The sequence below is a fragment of the Mycteria americana genome, chromosome Z, assembly GCF_035582795.1.
Source record: "Mycteria americana isolate JAX WOST 10 ecotype Jacksonville Zoo and Gardens chromosome Z, USCA_MyAme_1.0, whole genome shotgun sequence".
In the NCBI taxonomy this organism is placed as follows: domain Eukaryota; kingdom Metazoa; phylum Chordata; class Aves; order Ciconiiformes; family Ciconiidae; genus Mycteria; species Mycteria americana.
In genome coordinates, this window is record NC_134396.1 from 12,163,096 (window position 1) to 12,189,668 (window position 26,573).

General features: G+C 41.4%; 1 protein-coding gene across 6 annotated transcripts in view; it reads right to left on the minus strand.

The window, feature by feature from the left end:
• Positions 1–8,879: 8,879 nt before the first annotated feature.
• Positions 8,880–26,573, minus strand: part of LOC142421568 (chondroitin sulfate proteoglycan 4-like) — a 45,062-nt gene continuing 27,368 nt past the window's right edge. For all 6 annotated transcript variants that reach the window (XM_075526335.1, XM_075526334.1, XM_075526332.1 and 3 more), the window contains 4 exons: positions 25,008–25,139; positions 18,166–18,338; positions 14,396–14,579; positions 8,880–13,892 (listed from right to left, as the gene is read on the minus strand). In XM_075526335.1, the coding sequence (XP_075382450.1) occupies positions 11,839–13,892; positions 14,396–14,579; positions 18,166–18,338; positions 25,008–25,139 (2,543 nt within the window). In that variant the 3' untranslated portion in view covers positions 8,880–11,838. The remainder of the gene's footprint in view (positions 13,893–14,395; positions 14,580–18,165; positions 18,339–25,007; positions 25,140–26,573) is intronic.

Below are 26,573 nucleotides of genomic sequence, written 5' to 3' on the forward strand. Positions count from 1 at the left end.
AGCTGTTTTTACACTTTTCAGTCTTTCAATATATGCAACACTGAAAACTTCTTTGAACTCTGAATTGTTCTTCTTCCTTTCTAGCCTGATTTTCTAAGGGAACAACCCCTGTGCAACTATGCCATCTGCCTGTCTGCTTCCCAACTCCAATTTCAGTGCAACAGCCAACTTGAGCCAACTTTGAAAGAGGTGCGAAGTTCTCAAAAATGCTAAGTTCTTACAAGTTCATTGAAAATTGGCAGCCAAAAAGAGGAAAGAAGCCAAATTTAGTATCTCATGGTGAGTGAAAGACAGACCCAACTCAGCATCTTCTCTATTTGAAGAGGCAGCAGCCATCTGGCCAGTGTGTGGGCACATTTTGGCTGGTTTGTCAGGACACATGTAGCTCTGAATCAGCCACAGGACATTCTGAAGCTTTTCTGTGTAAATATGCAGGAAGGAGCCAAAGGTGAACCTGAAGAAGGGCAAGACAAGGGCCTATAAAACACACATCCAAGGGAAGCTAGACTTCATTCATCTTGCTGCTCCTCATCTTCCAGTGATTCCTCTTAAAGAAATGACCACCTTTTTAATAAGAACAAGGAAAGGAGAACCACTGATAACTTTTGGGCTCGGTGCCAGATCATCAGTGGTTTTAGTTAGGTATTTGACAACAATAAGGAGTACCAACACAGCTGAGACACTAGGAAACTCCATGAGATCCGCAGAACTCAATGAAGAGATGACGGCATCATACTAGTACACGTTTTGTACCACCTTGTCTCAATGCATAGTCATCACCTCACACCATCCTTACCATATGTAAAAGATGACTGTTCAGACTGCATGAAATATTTGAGCTGATTAAATTTTATACCAGCTTCCTATTAAATATTTTTCTCATTTATACTTGATGAGGGGCCTTTCTTTGTGCTTAGTAATATGTCCCTAACCTATTTGTAGCTTAGACACGTGCAGCTGTTTGTATCACTTTCAGATGAATACAGAACCAGGTTTTGAAATGCCCTGACCTGAGAAATCTGTTCGCAAATAACAAGGGATTTTGAAGTTGAACCCTGCACCCTTATATTATTATTCCTACAGTCTTAAAAGCAGCATTTAATAAAAGTTAGTTCTGCAGCAAGTTTGGGCAGTGTTCTGTGAAGGTTGTCTCCTGCATTTTTAAAAACAAGCCAAACCACCTTCTTGTAAAGTGTTTCCAAAACAGCATGGGTTATAAGAAAAAGTGTGATTTTGTGTTGTACACATCTGAGATAGAGACTCTGCCATGGTAGATTCACATCTGCTGCCAGCTGGGCTCTTTTATCGGGTGTTAGAATAATAGTAGAAGCTGGAGCAGCAACAGGGAAACAACTTGTCAAGACAGAGCAGACATAGATGAATATAACTCATCAAAACTTGAAAACAAAGTAAGCATTGTTGCAAAAGCAGTGGGAAAATGTGTCTGTCGGGTAACTGCTGTGTGACAGTAAAATGTCAGAAAATTTGCTTTGCCTGAGAAAGCAGAGAAAGACATGATATGATTTCTGAGGGACTTTTTTTTTCTGAGAACTGAAAACAAGAAAATAAAAAGTTGTAAAACAATAGGAAAAAAACCTAGTCATTAACATCTAAGGGCAGTTCTCTGGAGGAGAAGAAAATTTATGCAATGCCTTTGTCCTAGAGGATTTGAATGCTTAGACAACACCATGCTGGGAGTCAGTGTCTTTATATAAAAAAATTAAAAATTAAAATTGCAAGCTAGTGAGCTAGACACGCAAACTCATCCACGCAGTACGGAGGAGCATTAGATATCTGAAAAAGGTTTTCACAGTAGCTAGTGAAATGTGCCTGGTGCTGCCTGAGACAACCAGAAGGAAGGAACAAGGTCTGGATCACGAAAGGGAGGTTGGTTCCCAGCCTCAGGCTGCAGGAGAGGGCCAGTCTAACACTCAGCACGGTCTCCCAGCACTCCTCAGTCAGTGACTCAGGTAACAGCTAAACCAGCTCAGCTGTTTTCCCTAGAAAGCCTGGAAGGTTCCCCTGTAGGGGAACATACTTTTCCCTTGCTCTTTGCACACAGTATGGAAAGGGCAGAGCACTTGCCCGACTTAATGTAGTGTTGACCCTAGTTCTCTGGAGAGCACCCTAAATGATGGTTTAGTCTCCATCTCCTTGTTCAGTCGGTATTTTTGCAAAGAGCACCTATGGCTCACAGCTTTGCACTCTCTCCTGGGAGTGGAGGGGGACACCTTTCTCAGTCAGAGAGGAAGAAGGTTTAGGCCTGGTTTTCCTCAATATTGTATGAATGCCCCAGTCACCATCCCTACCTGCCACCACCGTGTCTTTCCCAGAGAGTGTGGGGTTTGCAAACACAGTGGCAAGGAAACATGTAGTTTAGTTTATTAACCCAGCCAAGGTGTAGGCTAGAGCCAGATCATTTGCTGCCCTGAACTGCCAGCCCTGGGCTGCCTACTCCATCACTGAGGAGAGTGTAAATCCAAGGCAAGCCCAAAGAATGGCCATTCTGATTTCGGCATCTTCCGGTCAAACCAGGCACTGCCAGGACTCCGGCTTCTGGAAGTGTTGAAGTTCGCGAATGCTGATGTATGTCATCAGCTAGGCAGGTGCAGTGATACCCAGGTCCTTGTTGTGATTTACCTCAGAGTGAAAGAGCTCACTAGATGTTCTTCCTTTTTATCAGTGGCCATGGCCAACACACTGGATTTCACATGCAGAGCAACATCCTGGTGCCAACAGTGTTTGCTCCCATTACAGCCCCTGTGAGAGATCCCTCTAGTCTAGGTCTGAAGGAGCAAATTGGCACAGAGAAGTCACTTGAACCAGCCGGGCTACAGATATTCTGTGTAACCATCTGTGTTTCCAACACTTGCGTTATTTTCAAAGGATGTAGGAGTCCTGTGTGTCTGCCCCAAAAGCAAGAGAGGCTGTGCCGTTTCCTGTGCCTGGGGACTCTTCAAAGGCAGACTGCAGAGACTTTGAGTCAGGCATGTCCTTCTCTCCAAATCACATGCTTGTGTGGAAGCTATTAGTCACTTGTGTCGTTCATTCTAGCATGGGATAAAAACTTGAGCTCAGTGGAGTCCTTTGTAAATATAAATCTCTCCTAATAGGAAAACAACAACTTCCGTTCCTCTGTGGAAACTGTAAACAAGAAAATAAAATACCTTCTTGAGATACTTGCTAGATCCACCTTTGGTATTTCTTAAGCACATGCTGTAAGTGTAACCAGTTGGATGATTTCCCCATACAGCATCCAAAACACATTTCCAGCTACAGCTGGTCTTCACTTGCTAGAGAAAGGCAGTCGTAGTCTCAGTGGACTCTGCACTGGAAGCACAAACAACCAGCCTCATCATTTTTGCTGTCTTTTGTTTATGATATCAATAGCTAAGAAAGAAACAGGTCCGTGTCTCACATCATCAAAAAAGAGTGTGAAGAAGGTAGGGCAAAATATATTTTGCTATTTATTTTAAACTATTCTACAGAGTTACCCATATGTAGCAGGGTTGGTTTGCTTTTTTTCCCAAAGCAATAAAAGTTGGAGAAGTTGCCAACAGCAGCCATGCTATTCCTTGAAATACACTTATCAGCTCCAAGAGCTCTGGAGTTACAAAGAGTTTCAACCATTTGAAGTACTAGAAACTTTCTCTTCCAAAAGCTATGTACTGGAATGGCTTCTCATCAAACTTTCCCATAAACTAAAGAAACATGTATTGGTGACTTGTGACCAGTGAGCATTAAACCATGTAAAAGTTCCATAACAGGGGAAGTAAATCTCCTAGGCAGTCAGACTTGTTTGAAGGAAATTACAACATCCATAACTGACAACAACATAAACTGTCACGGAGGTAAGGGGCAAAGCTGGGTTCAGGTATGTACGTCCATCCTATGTAGATCGTAGCTGTAACGCCTGGGAGGTGATGCAGTGTTTACAACTAAACTATTACAATTGCTCTTGGCAGAGGCTGTGATTTATGTATGTGCTTACATATTCTTGTTCTGGATTTGTGTTTCCTAAAAAAGAAAGAATTTTTTTATTCTAAAAAAAAGGAAGTTACAGCTCTAAAGCAGAAGGTGGATATGTCTAGGTTTCTTAGCAAAGTACTGCCCTCTGCTTACAGCTGCCAGCCTGAGAATTTCCCAGCAGGGTGGAAGTGGGGAATCAGTGAAACCAGAGCCGAGCTCCGCTACCTGACAGCCCCTGAGAGCAACTCCTTCTTCTGCAGCTCTCCTTCATCAAGCTGCAAGAGACGACCACTCCCTGATGGCTGAAGCAGTGCAGAGAGGCTGAGCGGAGTGAAAGCTCTCGCCCTCTGTCTGTGAAATACCCTGGTATGACACGAAATAGGCTGCCAAATGACCAAGATCTGCCCAGCACAGGGCATGCTGCAGCTGAGCTGAGCGTTGGGGGAACAAGCAGCTGCTTCCCGAGCTGCGGCATTGCTGAGGGGCATCACGAACCCACCATTTTAGAAATTTTCAGGCTTTCTGGAGAACCAGTGAAATGGAAATGGGTATAATGTGTCTTTAAGTGTAACTTGTGGGTTCAGATTAGAGTAGGCCACAACACAGATCAGTGGTGACCAACTGTTACCACCCTGTTGGCTCTTGAGCGGCACGCACAGAAGTACTGGGCTTCTGAGGGCAGATCCCATACTCAGAACCAAGGACTGCCAAAGAGACATCTCAGAATCCCAGAAATAAGCACCACAGGAAAGACTAAATGAACCTAAGCCCTACAGCCAGGAGCAAGGTGATTTAGGGAAGGAAAATGGGCAACTTGTCTCACTGATGGTTATACTGCAGCATTCCTAGCAGCGTATAGAACCTGGGATGGACAATGCAGATTGACTAAGAGATGCTATGACTTAGGCAGTTGTTCGTTCTTCTAGCTGATTCATCCCACTACCGCTTACTTCTGCACCTGGTCTAATCTTAGTCCTAGAGCTGCTCTTCAACAGTATTTTGTGCAGCCATGTGTAAATGAGATCAGTCCTCAAGCTACTTTCATTTCTTTCAAGGACTAAGCTCAGGTCCATCTTTATTTGCATTAGTTAGCTCAGTGCTCACAATCAAGGCCTCTGTTGCCTTCCTTATAAATACCTTTCAGTGCCTGCAGATAACTAGATTTACCATTAATCATTAATTCTGATTACAATCAGTCAAAACCTCTGGCAAGTTCACCCTGTTCCTTTCTGCGCTTTGACCAAGACACTAGGAACATTGCAGCTCTATTTTTAAGACAATACTAATGCCAACAGGCTTTAACACCTGAGTTACACTCTAGGCAACTCGGCTCAGCCAGACTGGGCGATGGTTATATAAGGACGGATTTTAGTGATCTGATCTGATGAATCCCCGCAACTGGACTTCTTGACAGGTAGCCACCTTTGTCAGTCAATATTCAAAATGTTCATGCCACAGGAGATTCACTTCTACTAGATCGCCTGCCAGCTGCAGAGGGAAGCAGAAGAAAAAGCAAACTGAGCTTCTCCCCCCCAAGCACAACTCTCCCCTCTAATGGGAACAAAACTCATCCTGATTCTTGCTCTTCCCTTTCTCTGGCAGTGAGGTGAGCTCCCCAGGCAGCATGGTGATCATAGCCTGCTTCCCAGAGGCACAGCCCAGCACGTCACCTCTGCCTTTCAAACAAGCCCATGGGTCTGCTTCCACATGACCTTCCCTTGTTTTCAGAAACTCCATCTAGCCCCAGAGAACTTATCCCTGTCCCATCCTCCTACCTTCCCCTGCCTCTGTAACCAACCTCTTCCTCAGCACCCCTGCTAGCGAAGCAGCTTCCCTGGTGGCTTTGCATGTCTCAAACCAACTTCCTATGTGAACCCTTACGGATTCATTTTCATTTATATGCACTTGAATATTTATTTGTATATGAAATATGAACTTTTGATTCCTCCAATTATCTTTTATTCTCTCAAGAATTTCCTCATCAATGTGCTTTTATGCACCATACATAAAAGCTGCTATGCAAGATGTTGTTGTACAGTGTATTAGCTGGAGCAAATCACTGTGATCAGTCACACACTATAAATTGCACGTATTTATTCTGATCTGTTGCCTGTGTTCTTGCAGGAAGTTCTGACGCTCAGTACCATCCCATACCAATGCTCAATCTGCTCAGTCTTCATTTTTCCCCAACAAATTTATGAGACCTGATGCCCCTCTCACTGTGATGCCATGCAAAGGTTTTGCAGCTAAAAACCTCAGTCTGCAAACAACTTCGTGTCTAAGTAGTGGTTACCAGCACGTATAAATTAGCATTACCACAAAAATAACCAAGCAGCAAGACTGGAAATGAGGAAACGATCATGTAAAACAAGCATTTCACCATACACAGTCTCCCTACAAACAGATGTGAAACTATGGATTTCACCAGTTGCGATGAAAGAACATTTTGTTCTGGGACTGCATTTGGGATATGCAAGCTCTGGAAGGAATTATTTAGCTTGAAACAAGTGAAGATAAATTAATAGAGTTTCCATTGAATATGCCAGGGCAGTTATTTTCAGCCCATACAAAAATATTCACAGAATGTACTTCAACTTAACATCACAAGGACTGACTTGAAAAAAATGGTGCAAGCAGGATGAAGCCTGTAGCTCAGGACACGCGAGTAGATTCACTGCTGAATTGGGCCTTGCAGGTAGTAACAGGCTACTGCAGCAAAAGTTGTAGCTGGTCCTTGCTAATATTTTAATAAAAGGAAAACCATAAAAGGTTTATGACCATTTCTGTGCTATTTTCTTTTCTTCCCAAACTAACGTTTTCTGAGTTGTAGGAGGGCTGGTGCAGGAGGACGCAACTCTGAGACCGAGCCCCGCTACTGCTGATGCAGATTTCTGCGCTCAGGACACTGAGTCACAGTGTGGGAGTCACTGCTCCACTGGGCCACCAGCATTTCTGAAGTCTCAAGAAAAAAGTTCCTTATCTCAAGTCACAGGAACAACCACAAACCAGCTAAGTTCTGATTAATAAAAAATCAAAATCAGGTCGAACAATGCATTTGGTGTGAGGCTGGAGTGAGTGCATTTTTTTGATCGAGAATAAAAGATAACCTGAAGATTTTTAGAGCTGAAAAAAAATCAAAGATTATTTTAATGACAAAATAGCACTAATGTATTAACATTTAAGAATTTGATAATTTAAAATCTTCTAAGCATGTGCAGTTAAACAGAAAAACTTACTGAAATAAACCCAGTGCAGTCCTGTTTGAGCAAGTTCAAATCAATGCATTTATTTTGTCACACACATGCAAGTGCTGAACACAGCCAGGCAGATGCATATGACATGTCTCTCCTTTTCTGGCCTGTGCTGGTTTTGGCTGGGGTAGAGTCAATTTTCTCCATAGTAGCTAGCATGGGGCTACGTTTTGGATTTGTGCTGGAAACAGTGTTGGTAACACAGGGATGTTTTAGTTACTGCTGAGCAGTGCTTACACAGAGTCAAGGCCTCTTCTGCTCCTCACCCCACCCCACCAGCGAGGAGGCTGGGGGTGCACAAGGAGTTGGGAGGGGACACGGCTGGGACAGCTGACCCCAACTGCCCAAAGGGCTATTCCATACCATATGGCCTCATGCTCAGCATATAAAGCTGGGGAAGAAGAAGGAAGGGGGGGATGTTCGGAGCGATAGCGTTTGTCTTCCCAAGTAACCGTTACGCGTGAGGGAGCCCTGCTTTCCTGGAGATGGCTGAACACCTGCCTGCCCATGGGAAGGCGTGAATGAATTCCTTGCTTTGCTTTGCTTGCGTGTGCAGCTTTTGCTTTACCTATTAAACTGTCTTTATCTCAACCCACGAGTTTTCTCACTTTTCTGCTTCTCTCCCCCATCCCACCGGGGGGGAGTGAGGGAGCGGCTGTGTGGGGTTAAACAGCCGACATGCATTATGTTACATGTCATATGGCAAGACACGGCCAAATGCATTATGTTAGAGGCACAATGCTGGGCACAGCACAACAGCAATCTCAGCACATGTGCAATTTAAAAACTAAACATTAGAAAACTTGGAAGAACACTGTTACTGGCAATGGGATCCTGTTGTGCTTCTGCACCGACTGCAGTACTTTACAAGTCTTTAAAGAAAGCACAAAAACGTGTGTGGATTATAAACAAAACAGTTTATTGATTTTATCTATGTTTTCAAGGCACTTTCATGGTGCAGTTTAGAACTCCATTTGGTAAGAAAAGGAATCCTTCATAAACGCCACCTTCACTAAATAAAACACACAACTTGAAGGTTAAGTGAAAGAACCAAAAAATTCAGACCAGACCCTTACCATAAACTATGTATGTTCCTGGAATCACAAAAAGAATCCATAAGGAGAAAATGTTTTTCTTGGGGATTTTCTAGATTGTTATTTAGGAAACGCAGGATGAGATTCATCCCAATGAGTTTTTACCATCTCAAAGCTGGACTTCTAGCTAAGCCAGTAACCTCAGCTCATCCAGAATTGACTCTCTCACCTGTATTTAGTATCTATGTAAGAACAAGATGAACTGTCCTCTGCCGGAGACTATTCTGTATTGTCCACAGGGAAAGCTTACATTAATGCAATCAGATTTTTTTTTTTTCCTGGGGATTCAGGGTAGGATATTAAAGCAAAATCCATACGTAGTTATCAGTTACAATATTACCTCTGCATTTTGTACGAAACCCAGTAATTACTGATACAATATATTTATATCTATATAAAGTTCTCATCAAAATATTCCAGAATACAGCCAGCATTTTGGCACAGTTGTCTCACAGTAACACCAACTGAGGGAGAAAAACTGAATGCTGACACACCTCACTATCGAAGTTAGGCATTTAGGCTGTTTTTATTTAAAAAAACCAAAAAACAAAAAACAAAAACAAAACAAAGCAAACCCCTCGATGCTTTAAAAATTGAGCCAAATCCTCAAAATACAATTCCATAATGCCTGATCTAGTTGAAATGAACATCAATTGTCAGCCAAAAGCATTTTGGAAACAGAGAACAAGAGTTCAGCCCACGATGCTGAAGCCAAAAAAGCCAGCACAAATCCTACCACCTTTTCTGTATTTTTCATGTACGATTTCTGGCTCAGAGAATGCAAATGCTGAAACTCAAGAATTCCCATTCAATTGTGAGTTCTAATTGCATTGCTATTCTTTTTACTCACTTGGTATTATGTTGTGGTGTCATTTTTTACGATCGCCAGCACTACAGCAGCCCTATGTTCCATCTCCACTGCACACTGAGCACTGCAACTTTGGGCACACCGTCTTTACAATGATATGTTTAGCAAAATCTCATTAAGCACACACTTCACTTCCATATTTCTGTTCAGCCTGTTGCGGGTCCACAGTGTGGATTTTGTCACCAGACTCCAGCAGCTTTCAGCATTGCAATATTTTGCTACGGAATTGCAGGCATATAGCTTGGTCTCCTGATACGTATTGGAGTATGACGCCTCTTTTGCTGTTGACAGGAAGATCTCGGTGGTAGGGAAATGCGAGACAGGCTTCTTTAAGTGTCAGGAAAGTGTTGGATTATAATTCTTTACTCCTCCTTGGAGTGAGGCCTTGGAAGAGGTGTAAAGGGATCAGGTTCCTGCTACCGGCTAGAAGGCATCGAAGGCAGGCTGTAGCGAATGCTTTGCTGACAGCTGGGATCTGGAGGAAGCTGCTGTCTGCTTGGTGTTAGCAGAAGAGGTCTCAGGAAATGGCAGAAGACATACAGCTGCACCTCCACAAAGGACGCTGGGGTGTCCCTGCGATGGCTGGCAGCACCACCTCTCTGGCTGAGAGTTTCTAAAAACAGTCCCAAAGACTTTTTTTGGAAAGGCAGAAAAGGTCTACAATGCAGATCTGCAGCGGTCCACCTGGGATACCTGAACACCCCAGCCTTTCACACTGACCGCACTGCTTGAATTCAAACCTGCTCATGCTGGCATCAGGGAAAAATGGTAATGACAGAGAAATAAAAACTGTGTATCAGGGTTCAAATACACTTTAGCTTAGGCATGTTAGGGGTTCATATCTTTAGTCTCTAGTGCTCCATTAACTTGACTAACTGAAGATGTGGCTTGCATATTTTCCACTGACGTGGACTACTCTCCTTGAAGTGGGCCCTGAAAAATGCATTGCTTCAAAACGCACCACAACCACGGCTGTCCATGGCAGAGGTGGTAAAGATGAGAAAGACTACCCCACTGCTCCTGTGTTTAGCTCCCAGAACACAGCAGTAAGTGGAGACTTAGTTTGGCTCTCCTCATGGGTGAAAATTTCCCATAAGTGAAATATAAAAATGACAGAAACACAACTCATCATAAACAAAAAAAAAAATCATCCACAACAAAGTACTCTGAAATGAATAGCACCAAGGATGTTGAGGCCCATACATTCGTTCTATAAAAGCGAAAACTGCAGCACCTAGGCTCCAACAAAAATGTTATTCCAGTGTTAACTGAGTGCAGAGCTGACACCATCCTGACCCTGGGCATGGTGTTTTTACAGAGAAGCTAACTGGAAGCTGTAACCGGACAAAAATACAAAAATAGATGATAAGTTAGTGGTTAGTAAGACACTGGTTATGATCACAGCACCACTCCCTTGAAGTCAGTTCATTCTCTGAAGTCAACAAGAATTTTGCTGTTGTCCTCAGTGGAAAAAAGACTGGACCTTAACAGGACACTGCACATCACTACTGAGCTTGGATTTCCAGAAATACAAAAACATTCCCTTTGCAGAGGAAATTATTGCACATTTTACAACCAGAGCAAAATTAGAGTAGGTAGTACTTGTCTTATAGTGTGTAAGGCACATGTGTTCAGTGTTCTGGGAGGTGAAGGGTAAATTGTGAAACTTCAGAAGGGGATACATACTTCCGTGCAGGACTGTTTCTGTCAGCAGCTCCACAACACACAATAGTATGCAGCAGAGGACTCGATTCTACTGTCATCTGCTTGAACACCCAGACTCCAGAGAAAGTTGTGCTTGCTTCACTGAAGGCAGAATTTAGCCCTTTGTCAGGAGCAGGAAATTTTGACATGTACTTCTAGAGGTCACCTAGGCCTAAAGATAATTTAGGAGACAGGCTGACTGGCAGACACACGGTTTTTGCTATGTGGATTAGAGATCATGGATGCATTTTACCATTCAGCAGACATTAAAGGCTAGAGTTCGGTATCAAATGAGGAAAAAGAAAAACAGAAGAATGAACATCTCACAGTATTTTACCAGAATCCTTATATACTGTCACTGCTGTACTATTGTTGCCGAGTTGAATTCTAGATTTCCAGTTCAGCGACGCAGATGAACACCTGCCAAAATAATCACAGCTTTGTTTCTTTAGTACTGGCCTCTGAACAACCTTCGGGGTCAAAATGACATTATTGAGATTACCACCTTGGCAATAACTTACAGAAACAGTTGAAAGTTCTTCAAAGAGAAGTGGTGGTTCAGGAAAGAATACGAGACCTTTATAGCAAACTTGGTTATTCAAAAACAGTAATTATATTAAAAATATATAATCCGTGACAGAACATTCTATTTTACCCCTGTCATGGGAAATAAAAAATATTGCATACACAGGGTGCACTCAAAATCTATAGGGCCAAATTCTGCACTGAATTAAGTAGGAATTTTTCTGAAGTACCAACTGGAAATCCTATTTTATGGCCACTGTGATCAGTAAGATTTTTATTATTATTATTTCACAGGTATTTGGATTTCATCTAACAGTGCATCATTTGATCTATAATAAATAAGTGTATTAAAGAACAAATTGTATGTCAACAATGTATACTCTCTTTTCCATACTACGTCAATTAGCATGACCAAAACTGGCCATAACTACACCCAGTATTGATTGCGCTTCAAAGTTGGGTTTGTTTTTCGACAATACTGGATCATTTCAGGATCAAGGTTTAACCAGCTGTTTTGCAGAGACCGTTCTACAGTCGGAGAAACCACTGCAGGAAGCAGCTGTTCATGTCTTACTGCCGTGAATGTTGAGGCTGTACTTCTCTCAACCATCTTCAGGAGAGGAGTCACTGTAACACTGGGTACAGTCAAGCTCCGTTCCAAACATCGATCTGGACTACTGAGGACTGCATCTGTTTGACTTTTGATGAGCGGTTTTGTCTTCTCTTTCTTCTGACACATTAGCAAAATGCACACAGAAAAAACAGCAACAATAAGTAGCACAGACACCAGGACCAGGGGGACAATGATGTACCAAGGGTTGCTGCTTTCACCTGCTTGCTCTCTGGGACTCCCGGCATTAACCTGGGTTGTGGTCCTAGTCCCTGCAGATCCACTCGTCCCCAGTGCCAGATTTAGCAATGGACCTTCCTCGTGTAGATTTCCCCAGCGATTCTGCCCTGGCCACATGGTTGATCCAGTCTTCTGTGGTGCTGCTGTAGGCTCTTCATTCTGAGAGGAGGCTGGTGCCTCGTCCTGTGAGGTAGTGTGAATCTTTAAAGCGGTAGTGCTGGTTATGGAAGGCACTTCGGCTGTAAAACCCTGCACCAGTAGAGGACTGTATGGCACGATGGAATACTGAAAACAGCCAACAGCAGGCTGCACAGCATCTGCCCTGAGTATAAATGTGAATGAGTCATTTAACAGATCAATGCCCGTCATATTCGTATCTATGTCTAGAAGCACAACACCACTATCAATGTCAGCCTGGGTGAATGTCTGAATATCTTCGAACACTGCATCATTCACAAACCTTTTCTTTACAATCCTTCCATGAGATGGAGGCACTATCACCTCAAATCTAGGATTACTATTCGTCAAATTAGCTAGCTCAGAAGCATCCAGGTCACTGCTTCTGAATTTATAAGCTGCTTGATTTGAAACCTGCATGTCAGGTACAACTTGTACTAAAGGTTTCACTGTGATGTTCAGCACTTGTCCTGTTAGATTACCTTCTGCAGTGAAGAGCATAAACTCCAGTACTTCTTTGGACGCAGTGAGATTTGTCAGGTGGTAAGACAGCCTTCCTGAGTACAAATCTGCCTGCTCAAATTTAGTAACCTGCTCATTTCCAACCATCAGGTGCCCATATTTGAGGGGCTGAGTTATTTCATACATGATATTAGTGCTTTTTCCATTTGTGACAGCTGAAAGCTGCATGTTAGTAATAGTGACAGATGTTTGGCCCTGTGGAAGTGCAACATTAGTAAGGTTGACCAGGACAAGAGAGATTGGTATGACTTCAAGACTGAAGACTTTGTATAAAGGGCGATGTTTACCATCAGTCACACTGAAATAAAACACCCCAGAAGATGAACTTCCATCCTGTACAAACCAAACTTTACCACTGTCGACATCAGCTTGTGTGAAATCCTTTATAGAAACACTAAGATTGCTTTTCATTGCTACATAACCATTATTGGGGTTGCTAACAATGGTGTATTTGAGCTCAGCTGGGGCATTATCTAGGTCTTCAACTTTCAGATTCTCTGACCCCAGCACTGACACATCTCCCTGCAGGACTTTCAAGTGCAGCCTTTTAGTCTTCAGTTCTGGAGCTTGGTCATTCACTGGAACAACAGTGATATTAAACATCTCCTCCAAAACTTCGCCATGAGGCTTTGTTGCAGACTTGCTTTTTAAGTTTAACCAAACAGCAAAAGTGAAATTGTCATTAAGCGATTCAGAATTATCATGTACATACACAACTCCAAATTTGTTCAGTATGTATTGGGAGAAGTTAGGTTTTTCTTTGGTAACATTTCTTTCTCCAACAACAATCATGCCATGTTGGGGTAAAGATACAACTTGATACCAGACTTCATACATGGAGCGCTGTACCTCAGGTAGCTTAATCAATAGATTTGAAGCATCTAAATTTATTTTGTTGATTAATACTCTACCTCCTTCCTGGACTACGGCACCTAGCAGAAAAGAAAAGAGAATCTTAGAAATTTACTATTTTATAGTTGCAATGTTTCAGAAATTAGATATCAGACACTGATGATGCTCAGAAAAGTTTCTCCTTCATGGCATCCTTGATTTCCACATGTCATGGCTAAAAATATATTACCACTATTTTTAAAATACAGTCACATATACGAGACAAGATTTTCTATTGATACATACATTAAGATTAAAGAAATATCATTATCTCAAAGCTTCTGACAGTGTTTTCACCTACCGTTACAGCAAAATGGAGAATACCCACTACAGCAGTAGGAATTATCAAACACAGGTAGTAAATCTCATTTTTAAAGATGCAGTGATGCAGTTTTCCAAGCTACTATCTATACTACACTCTGTGACAAAAGTATTCTGGTCATTTGTTACTGCAGAGAAAGTAGCCTTTGTTTTTTCACATTTGTTCATTGGAACTCTGACAGATCCAAAACAATTTGGAGCCCAAACAGTACAGCGTCTTTACCTGTATTTGCCAGAAGACGACTGTTCCGATCATGCCTGGTAATTTCATACGAAATGACAATATGGAACACCTGGAGGTCCAGCGCTGATGGTGGAGAGAAGACAGTAAATGTAAAGAAATCTTCTGCACTCCAGCCAGCTGACTCGGCATGTAAGTGCTCATACATGATCACGCCTTCATCCACCTGTTTAGGGTAAAGAAAAGCCATAGGTATAAGAGGAGAATAATTTTAAACACAGAAGTGTAAAGAGAGAAAAAAAAAAATCTGAAGAACATTGTTCGAGAGAGGCCTTTGTACCTTAGTCCATGCACAGTGCGTGTGTAACTTACATTGAGATTATCTTGCATTTCTCTTTCTCTGAAGATAGACTCTGTGTTGCCAGACAAGCATACTTGAGGGTAGGTGAAACGTTGCTGCGCATGAATGCTTAGTAAAGGCCTTATGTGAGGAACAGAGATATAAAACATTGAGAAACTTATCTCAAACTAGCAATGGTAATGGTGAACAGGAGCTCAGCTGGACTGTATCCTTAGTGAATCGGAGTATCATATGTCTAGGGTTTTTTCTTTATAAGGATACCAGCAGGGCTGGACTCATTGTCCTGAAAAAGCATATGAAAGATTGAAGGCTTGAAAAGGACTTTGATGAGGTGTTTCATGGCAAACAGCAGAAGATACCGGGTAAGAGACTACGGAAACCAGAAGGAGGTCCAATGACCATTGAAATAAATGCTCACTTATAACCAAAGAGCTCATGGGATTACTTAGTGGAAAATTTCTACATCACAGCAAGAAGGGGATTCCTAAGAAACATGAAGGAACCTGGCTTGCGCTACACCTGCTTTCACTGACCTTGCAGACTGTCACTTTCAAGGGAATCCTATCAGTCCCACCATGAGGATTTAAGCTTCAAAGCAGAATACTGCAGTAAATCTTCAGGGAAACACATACAAGACACAACCATTTATCTCTTTAAGCCCCAAAGCAAAAGGCAGTATTTTCAGACTAAGATTCTCATCAGTTGGAACTACACCCGAACTTTAAGATCAATACCATAATACCTTGAAACTACAATAGGATACCTAATAACCACAAGACTAGAACACTTACTAAATCTCATCCAGCAGATTCAGTGTCTGGTCTGCTTGATAATTCACTCACTGACCTGGAGAGAACACAGCTATACCTATTAAATCCTTGCTAACCTCCCAGGCAACTACTGACCTGGCTTGAATGTGTTAGTTTATAATTACCAAAGAGATCCCTGTCTGAGATGGTGCCGGTTCTAAGTTTACTATTTGTAACATACTCTACACAACTCACAAACACTCTGAAGGAACTCATTAGCTGAAACTACTGCAACAGCCCCCACTGACATCACTACGGAAACAGGGCTTTCAGGGTCAGTTTTCTCGGAACCAAATCCCATCTTATTGTCTAAAAAATTCAGACTGATGTGGTAAAATCCTATATGCATATCTCCAGGTTTATGCTTTCCCTATACTGATTTAATTCTTAATGGCTATTATAGGATAAAACAAACCAAATTGATAATAAAAGCATGTCTCTAGGAATTCAAGTTGGAGAAAGCAAATTTTTGTAACAGGAACAGGCACAATATGCATCCTTTAAATTCAACGGCGTTTAGTATCAATCTTACTAGTATTATCTTTTTTTACTTGCAAGCCCATGCTAATATCTGGGCTAAGAAAAGAATGGAATTGGTGAGGATTTCTGTGTTTACCTCTGTAATGACTTTAAATATAATGAAGAAATTGTGGCTTGCTGCAAGATGAAAATAATTCTAAGACACCATAGAAAGTACTAGCAGAGAAAAAAAAACCCAAACGTCATGTTGAAAACTACTGTGTTATTCAAGTGTGTTTAATGTGCAATTAGTTTTCTTATATTGGCTGAACAACTGTCTGTGAAAAAATTTCTTGGAACGCAATAATGATTTCAGTTCTTTTTTTTCTTTTTTTGTTTGGCAATGAAGCAATAAACCACAGGACATAGGGAAGAGTTCAGCACCATAGCAAAAGTGCTAACTACTTTTATAAGCTAGCTGCATAGTACTTTTCAGAAGTGAAATTTCAAGTTCCACAATACAGAATGAAGTCAATGAAAATGCAAAGAATTAAACTAATGCAGAATATTTTCAATTCAAATCAGATCTACAAGCTTCTTATTACCAAACAGAAATTGAATGCCTTACTCTCCATTACATGGAGAATACTCCATTACATGAAGAATATACAATGTTTGTAATATCAATGTCATTTTCTCACTGATATTTAATTTCATGTGGCTACAACACACTAGACAGTGAAAGTTTATTTAGGATCTCTTTTCTCTCCTTTATACCTCATTCTCTACCAGAATAAACAGCAAGCTGGTTAGGATACCTTAATTCTACCTGCAATGTCACTTAGCTCTACTTGTTTGAAGTGAAAATGGCCAATACAAATATCTCTGACAGAGAAGAAAAGCATACACATTATTACAGCTCAAATCCTTACACAATTTACAAAGTTCAAAGGAAAGTTAGCAGCTATACATTAGTAAGAACTAAAGCTATAGAGAATAGGTGGCATGTTCCGACATGGCACTGTCTGATAAACATATGTGAAGATCATATCCATAGGCAAAAAGAGTAAAACTTCAAAACCTTAGCTGAAAGATTTTCTGTCTGACATGCTTAACTGTTTCATCTAATGTTCATAAAAATCACACATTTTAGGAATAGAAGGGAACAGTGTCATTATACAGTTCATCTCCCTCATAATGTAAGACAAAACTCAGCAACTATTGCAAGAAGACCAATGACATAATAGGATTATAACACAGTTTTGAGAGAAACATTCTGTGCTCATCTTGGTTTATAAAGTTCAAGTGAAGATTCATTCCACCACAGTCCTTGGTCAGGTTGTTTCAAAGTTTGATGACAACTAATAAAAATGTCAACCTTTTTTCCAGGTTTTATTGGTCAAGTTTCAGTTTCTGACCAATACATTTTCTCATTCCTTCATAGAGTAAATCAAACAGCCACTTTTCAAATCTGTAAATGCATAAATCTGTAAGACCAAATTATCTCTTCAGTTTTCCTCCTGCAAAGTCAGGACATTGAGCTCCTTTTATCTCCCCCGCTTAGATTTTCTGAGAATAACTTACTGCACGCAGAGCACACAGTTATATTCAGACTCTGCACACAGACATAAGTAATTTCTTTTCAGTTGCAAACAAATGTTTTCCATCAAGCTACATGAGCTGCCACGTTTTAGTCATTCAAGTATGAGACCCTGTATCACAGTTAAGATTCTTTAAACACTTAATATCACAGCCAATCAAGTCAATAAAAGTCCTCTTGGGGACACCCATGAGGACTGTGTACAGCTGAAATGAATCTGATACTTGGACTTTTCATAGAGCAAAAGGCTATTCCTTCTGCCAAAAACTAAAGGCTTCCAACCTTGGACTGCTGGTTAATGGCACCAGAACAGTTCTTCTTGAAAAATACTGTTACAAGCAAAACAGCGAAAATTGCCAAGACCCTGCTAGTATCCAAGCAGAGGGGAACAAAGGCTCCTCTTGCGTTCATTACTAGATGCCAGATATCTAATGACACAGCAAATCTGGGTGATTGCACTGATGGGTCACATATGCCTGGTTACTTAACAGATATAAATGGATCAGACAAAGAACAAGCAACTGAGATGGCCTTTGAAGTAATAATCTACCCCTGAACTAGTTATTACAAAGTAAATGCTTACCATAGACTGCGTAAAACTGAGGATTTCCTGAGTGGTATTATCAGAATTTACTCTGATCAGCCTTCCAAGTTTTGGGGAAGTTACAATCATAAAGGTTATAGTTCTGTTTCCTGCATTGGTCACATCATTGGTTACAGCTTTCAGATCATGTCGTGAAATAGGTTTCCTGGAACCTAAAAAATGTCTATTATAAGTAACACAGATTTGCAACAGCAATTTTTCCCAAAGGGTAAGTTTTGTATGCACAACTCACCTTCTCATCTAGGTATTGTACTTAGCATTTTAATAACATTTTATAATATCAGCAGGTTTACCCTTTATCTAGTTACCTTCTAGTTACAACTCTTCCATAGCTTTTTGAATCAAAGCGCCCTTCAGTAGGATGTACCTTTGTTTTACAGAAATGAAAAAAATGCAGTTCTCTTCAGCACATGTAATCACTAAATACTAGCTTCTGCAAAACCAACCCAGAGTAAGGAGTAGAGCATGTATAAGAAGACCTGTTCCTATATTACATGCCTAGAAATGAATTCAAACTCCAGTTGAAGTCATTATTGTTAATGTTTTTGGTAATCCCAGCTGCCCACAGAAGGCAGGGTAATTTGGCAGGCAGAAGCCTTAACATAGCAAAGTTTCTAGTGAACACACAAACCAAGATTGATTATTACCAGAAGCTTGAGCCACACTTTATCGACATGAAAGATGATTTTCATTACATGAAATTAAAAACTAAATACTGAATTAAACAAATTAGGAAGAACATCACACAACAGAAATAACGGCCTGAACTGAAATAATACATTATAAAGATGGATGGACACTGAGGGGTAACAAAATCCTTGTAATACATAGCACCACACTAACCAGTACCTTCTGGCTTAACTATTATAAAGATTATAAAGAGCTTTCTGGCATTTAGTCAAACCAAGACAATCTTTGACATAGCTGTGACAAAACCAAACCTAGTAATTTCCTAAAAGAAAAAAGAAGTTTTATTTGGCTTCTTTTTGATGCAGTTTCATGGTACACACTCAGCAAACTAAATCTCATGTTTAATGATACCTTTGGAGGAGCAATAGATTCCCATAACCCTATTACCCCTGCCTCCACTTCTGTCTCCATTTTTACATTTTCTTTTTTTCTTGAGCAACAAGCTATAGGTATCAATACATCATTTCAGATACTAGCAGTATATATCCTTGGAGTCTGAATTACCAATCCATCTTCAATAAAACATAATGTTTATACAGGAATAACACAAAATAACATGTTCCTGCTATAATATTCAGAAGAAAAAATACAGTAAGCAAGCTGAAGAATGGGGCTGTTTTGCAAGCCATTACTAACGTCAGGATTCTGCCTGTTTACATGTAGTTGTGCCCTGGTTCAAACCACATCTATTCTGAAACAGAGTTGTTACAATGAAATGAGATCTCTGGCTCTGCCTGTTTTACCCTTTTTACCTTTCCATGCCTGTCTCCATACGGCTTTGAAAAGTGAAGCAGTCCCTCAGGTCTAGAAAAATTCTCCCACACTATAATCTAATACAAGAAGTCTCCCTCTTCCTCCTCTCTCTTCCCTTTTTTGCGTGACAGGCAGACAGGGAAGCACGACCTTGTGCATACAGCAGATGTGGTCAGGAATGTACAACTGAGAGCAACAGTTAATCAGACCACATGTATCTGAAAACACAGTTATTTCTCAATAACCTCCTACTTAGGCAAATCAGGCCTCATTGCCTTAACAGAGTAAGACAGAGTAACTCTCAAACATGGTCACGCTGTAGTGATGGAAGTGACCACTCCATTTTTTCATAACCATAGCAGGTTATCCCACCACCACCATCACAGTGCAGGAATATGGGGACAGAAGATGTATGCCACGAAGCCCCCATTTCTTCCTAACAGACTGGAGCTCACTCATTGCACACCACAGGCTGAAGTACAGTCTAGAGCCACAGACAATAAAGTCACGCTTTCCTGTAAAATGGGATCCTCCCCCAAGCATAACCTTCTCCTTCACCCACTTCTGTCCTGAGACTTGAGAACCTTTTCCAGCACCCACAGTAGTTCTGCTCTGGTCTGACACATCCAACAGGGAGAGGAAGGTTATTTGCCACCCAACAGACTGGGTGAAGGAAAGGGAAATGAGAACACTGCCTGCTTGTTCCCAAACATCAGAGAGATCACAAAACCAACCCCACCCAAACACAGGGGAAAGGAACAGAGATGGGGGAGGAAGACACACAACAAGACGGGTCATGCAGAGTAGGGCCAACCTAATCCATACAAGTAGAATGCAACAGCATAAGGCCATTATCGGTACCTCATAATTCTGGTATCCATTTTTACTGCCTAGATTTAGGACTTGGAAAGTGCTTTGGCATGAGCATTCTACCTATCACTGCTAAACAGTTATGAATCATCTCATCTACTGACTGCTTAGACAGCTCTGCTTCCAAATACCTACAAGTCAGGCTGCCTCTCCTTCTTAAAGAGCAATTCAGCTCATTCCTTCTTTGAGCAATTGCTTCCCTGAAGAGAGCAAATCCTCACATTGTATATATCTAGCATACGTAAGAAAAAACTCATATATCTAGCAGTCAATTTACTGAGCACACTGAACAAAACAAGCTTCTGTTGAACAGAAAAAAAAAATCCATAAATTGTATAAATAAATCTGGTATATCCAACACAAAAGAAGACAGCAGTACATGTTCTTATAAAATTGCAGAACAATATGCTTGAGAGAATAGTTTATATCCAGTCATGAAGACATGGAAATTCTTCACGATATATTCAATTTTAACTTCCCTAGAGAGAAGATTCCTCAAGTTGTCTCAAAATTAACTTTTCCTGCAGTGCTATAAAATATAACAGGACACTGGCTATTGTTTTTACGTATATTAACCATTTGGCACCATCACTATTGTAATAGTAATTTCGTGATGAGCAAGTGTCCTGGTTTCAGCTGAGACAGAGTTAATTTTCTTCGTAGTGGCTGGTATGGGGCTATGTTTTGGATTTGTGCTGAAGACAGTGTTGATAATACAGAGATGTTTTAGTTGCTGCTGTACTAGTCAAGGACTTTTCAGCTTCCCGTGCTCTGCCAGGTGCAGAAGAAGCTGGGAGGGGACACAGCCAGGATAGTTGATCCAAACTGACCAAAGGGCTATGCCATACCATATGACGTCATGCTCAGCATATAAAGCTGGGGAAGAAGAAGGAAGGGGGGACATTTGGAGTGATGGCGTTTGTCTTCCCAAGTAACCGTTATGCGTGATGGAGCCCTGCTTTCCTGGAGATGGCTGAACACCTGCCTGACCATGGGAAGTAGCGAATTAATTCCTTGCTTTGCTTTGCTTGCGTGCGCGGCTTTTGCTTTACCTATTAAACTGTTTTTATCTCAACCCTCAAATTTTCTTACTTTTGCTCTTCCGATTCTCTCCCCCATCCCACCGAGGGGGAGTGAGCGAGCGGCTGCGTGATGCTTAGCTGCCGGCTGGGGCTAAACCACGACAGTCCTTTTTGGCGCCCAACGTGGGGCTCGAAGGGTTTGAGATAATGACAGATTTGATTGGAATGTGCCAGATAGAATTTATAGCTGTTATTGCTGTTTAGCTATTAATCAGCAGGCTTCTGTGCTTGCCGTAGGCTTGCTTGCCTTACTGTATGTTAGAGTCTAGGGCTCGTTAGTGGCTGCTTTTTGCTTTTGCTGCCTGCTGTGCTGCTGTACTGCTGATCACCTTACTCTGCTGTGCCTGGGAACATTTTGATAACAGCAATGGCCTTGCGCCTGGGCTGGCAGATGGCCAGGGCATTGCTGCTGTTTCTGTGCTGCTGTACTGGACAGGCTGGAACTCCGCTGTGAACTCGAGTCGAAGGGACTGTCACCTGTGGATGAATCCACGTGGGAGCGGGACACCCCAAAGCGTCTGTGCCCATGGATTAGCCCATGCCAGAGCAGGTATATCTTGAAACGTCTGTGGCCATGGTTATGTCTGTGCCACAGCAGGTATACCTCTGAAGGGATTGTGGCCCAAGGATAAGTCCATGCTGGATAAGGTGCGCCTCGAAGCATCTGTGGCTGTGGATGAAGTCCATGCTGCAGCAGGTACACCTCGAAGCATCTGTGGCTGTGGATGAAGTCCATGCTGCAGCAGGTACACCTCGAAGCATCAGTGGCTGTGTATGAGGCCATGTTGGAGCAAGTTTACTTCTGAAGGTACTACATTCTGTGGGTAAGTCCAAGCTGGAGCAGGGGCAAGGGGAGGACTTCATTGCAATGTTAAACCTGATGGTCTGGTCCAAAGGGACCAGGGGTGGAGATTGTAATGGAAATACCTTTAAATTGTTGTATCCCGGGATTTGAGTTGCATGTTGTGGGAATTACTATAGCAGGAACCCCTTGTTGCTAGCCAGGCTAGGAGCAAGGGGAGGAGTTCGTTGCAATGTTAAATCCTACATCCTGGTCCAAAAGGAGCAGGGGTGGAGATTGTAATAGATATACCTTTAAATTGTTGTAACCCATGATTTGAGTTGCATGTTATAGGAATTACTACAGCTGGAACCACCTGAACCAATGGAGGAGAAGCCTTACAAGAAGCAGTGCAAGTGCAGCAGTGACCTGACCTGAGCTGGCTTTGGTGCCCAATAACCCCAAGCAACACACCACCTCTCCTGTCCTGAGTAACAACCATAAGAGATGAAGCCCAAAGTCATGGACTAAATGAACTCAGTGGACATTTTGTGGACATTTATGGACATTTTACAGACATTTTACAGGGGTGGTCCATAGACTAAGGGAATGATATGTGTGTATTATATCAAAGGATGGGAAGGGTGATGGTGGGTAATGAGAATGTATTGAATAGTGTGAGACCTGAGCATGACGTAAATGGTATGGAATAAGGGGTGGATACTGTCCTGGTTTCAGCTGAGATAAGAGTTAATTTTCTTCGTAGTGGCTGGTATGGGGCTATGTTTTGGATTTGTGCTGAAGACAGTGTTGATAATACAGAGATGTTTTAGTTGCTGCTGTACTAGTCAAGGACTTTTCAGCTTCCCGTGCTCTGCCAGGTGCAGAAGAAGCTGGGAGGGGACACAGCCAGGATAGTTGATCCAAACTGACCAAAGGGCTATTCCATACCATATGACGTCATGCTCAGTATATAAAGCTGGGGAAGAAGAAGGAAGGGGGGACATTTGGAGTGATGGCGTTTGTCTTCCCAAGTAACCATTATGCATGATGGAGCCCTGCTTTCCTGGAGATGGCTGAACACCTGCCTGACCATGGGAAGTAGCGAATTAATTCCTTGCTTTGCTTTGCTTGCGTGCGCGGCTTTTGCTTTACCTATTAAACTGTTTTTATCTCAACCCTCAAATTTTCTTACTTTTGCTCTTCCGATTCTCTCCCCCATCCCACCGAGGGGGAGTGAGCGAGTGGCTGCGTGGTGCTTAGCTGCCGGCTGGGGCTAAACCACAACAGCAAGTACAGCTGAAACCCATACAGCTCCAGAACATCTTTAAAAAGTATCATAAAGAGAACAGGTGAAAAAGCTAGTAATACTTTTAACACCAAAAAGGAATTTTGCTAACCGAAAGTAAGTGAGAATTCAGGAAAAACTGTAGGCTTAGATGAATACAGCTTGCAGTGCTGAAAGAAATATTGTATTTTGCAAACTGGAGAACTGATAGACAGTCGAGAGACTTTGCCTTCTACGGAAGTATCAGGCATACTTTTCTTACAATTATCTTTGGCTCAAGATAGAATTCCTGTAAATCCCTGTGCCTGAGGCAACCTTACACACCAAAATCACAGACTAATAAGCTTTGTAAGTAGATTTATGTGAATCCCATTTATATCGACTGAATTAGAAGATCATACTGCTACAATCTCATTTTTTGTTGCCTGTGTTCTAAGTGGCTTTTGTTGCAAGCCTTTGCTTATACAACTTATATACAGGAAGTTTAAGAAACTAAAGTGCTCCTCTTCTGTATCAAATTACTAAATCAAGGTACAGATTAATGCCTATAGAGCTTTACCAGTTCTCAGCCTCTCTCTGGCTGTACAGATCATGTTCAGAGCAAAAAGAAGGTAGCACAACCAGAAGTGTGATGCAGGACATTGCTGAGAGAAGACTAATCTTCCTTTCTCCTTTAATCCTGCAATTAATGTTAGATTACTAACTCAATGAGGGATTACCCTTGCCAATGCAAAGCAGTAAATGGCCCTGGTGAGACTCTCTTAATACATCAACTCCTGCAGGAGTAGCATTTCATTAACAAAATACTCAGCTGCTGATCCAACTAGTTCCAAACGCACAAACACAAATCAAAGTTTTCAGTCCTTCTGATTCATCAGTGAGTTTGTGCAGCTCTCCATAACTCAGCTCAAACAACAAGGAAGTGAACTAGCAATCTGGTGAATTTACATGTGCTATTCAGAATCCCACAGACACAAGCTTCACTCTGCTTTTAGCAGGCAAAATCACAACCAGCTAAGACACCTCTAAATACATGAATATAATACAGAGCTTTTAAACAAATCTGAATGGGGAACGTTCAGAGCTTAGGCAGACAGTGTTATTGTCACACTGTGCTTATATATTTCACTGCCAATTCCATGACTCCAAGCGCATGCGCATATCAAAAAGTTAAAGACTATAAAACAATAAAGCAATACATTGTTTGAGAAAACATAACTATTCTTTTAAAAATCAGACAGATAGATGTTCCCAGGTACGGTTTTGTATAGTTTAGCCAGCTAGCTATCTGACAAATAACCATGTATTATGCAATTTTTTCAAGTGGACGAAATCATGATAATCTTTGAAGACAGACCTGGAAAGACTCCGAGTCCTTTGTTCACTTCAAGGCTAATGACTAGTGTCCGAGCTGTGATGCTAAAAATCTGTCGAGGTGCAAAGTTCAAACCATCTGTTACCTGAAAGTTGAAGCCTCCAGACATTGCTCCTGTAGAAAACAAAAACGTAAATTCATTCTTGTATTATTCTGTTTATCATCCAAAACAAACAAACATACACTGGACACCTTTTGCTCTTGGCTACAGTGAAATATATCCAAAGTCATCCTGAAGCAATTTTGAGTACCTTTGTATTTTAATTAGAATTAAATAAATTAATAATGCAGAGAACACCTTCCCAATGAAGAACTACTGGCTGTTGCTTACACTGAAGGCCAGACATCCCTTAGATGTAAATTAGGAGAGTGCCCCTTTGTTTCTTCACTGACAGCAGTGGAGCTGAAACCAAGATAAACTTGAGGAGACAATGACTCCCAAATTTCCTACTCCTTTTATATCTTAGGAGGGACCAAAACACTTAAGCAGTCACATTTTGACAAAGAAGGAATTTGGGGAGAAAAACAACTAGGATGTTCTTTCATTTTGATTTACATTTAAAGGACTGAATCAACCCTCAGGTTGTTTCCTTTGCCTCTTCACTCCACTTCAGCTTTGCTGAAGAGCCTATGTTGTCACAGCTTAAACTATTTGAGAGGTTATATGTACTCATAACAAATGCACATTTTTTTCCTTAATCTTAAGACCTGTATGTACTTTGGCACAAGTGACAGCAAAATACCTCCAGGAGTCTGAGTGGATTCCCGTAAAAATACATCTCGGAACTGACTTACTGAGGTGTACAGAGCTTCCTAAATCCTGAGCTGAGCAGAGGTTCCCCAGATTGTTTAATTAGGTAGAAAGAGAGAATGAAAAATTGAAACATTAACTGTTGCAAAGTTACCATTGTTCTTCTACTTGCTTTGCCCAGTTTAGCCATGTGATCTTGCTACATGTATATCCTGAAAGTGCGAGGGTGCCATGTACCTTCACTTAAAGATCAGCACTCCTGGCCTAACTATAAATTAACATATCAGAAGAATCAAATGTGGGTTCTGAGATTATAATTAACAACCACCCTAGGCAATGCTCTTATATCCAGCCAGGCACTGAAGCAGCTCTGGAAGATCAGGTAATTTTATTTTAAAAACTTTTATTCTCTGATGTTTTCTGTTGATAAAAATGCATAAGTAGTTGCGCATTTAAAAAAGGCATTGAGGAGTCTACTGTTTGCCTTGGGTTGGGAAAAAAAGGCTTACTTCGCCTCACTTGCTTTTTTGGCTAACAGTAGTCACCTGCCCGATTGACACAGACATTTTGTCATTGGCAGAGTCAGGAACAGAACTAAATCCTGAAGTGCTGCTTGGGTGGAGCATGTATCATTTTACCACAATTAATTTTTAAAGGCATATCTGATCAGAGATGATAAAAAGGACACCAGAAAGAGGACTGTAAAAACTGCACTGAAAGACACAGAGGCTTCAGAACCAACAAGAGTTCAATTCAGCACTGCCCTAAGGAAAACACTGGCAAGATTTAAGGGCAGA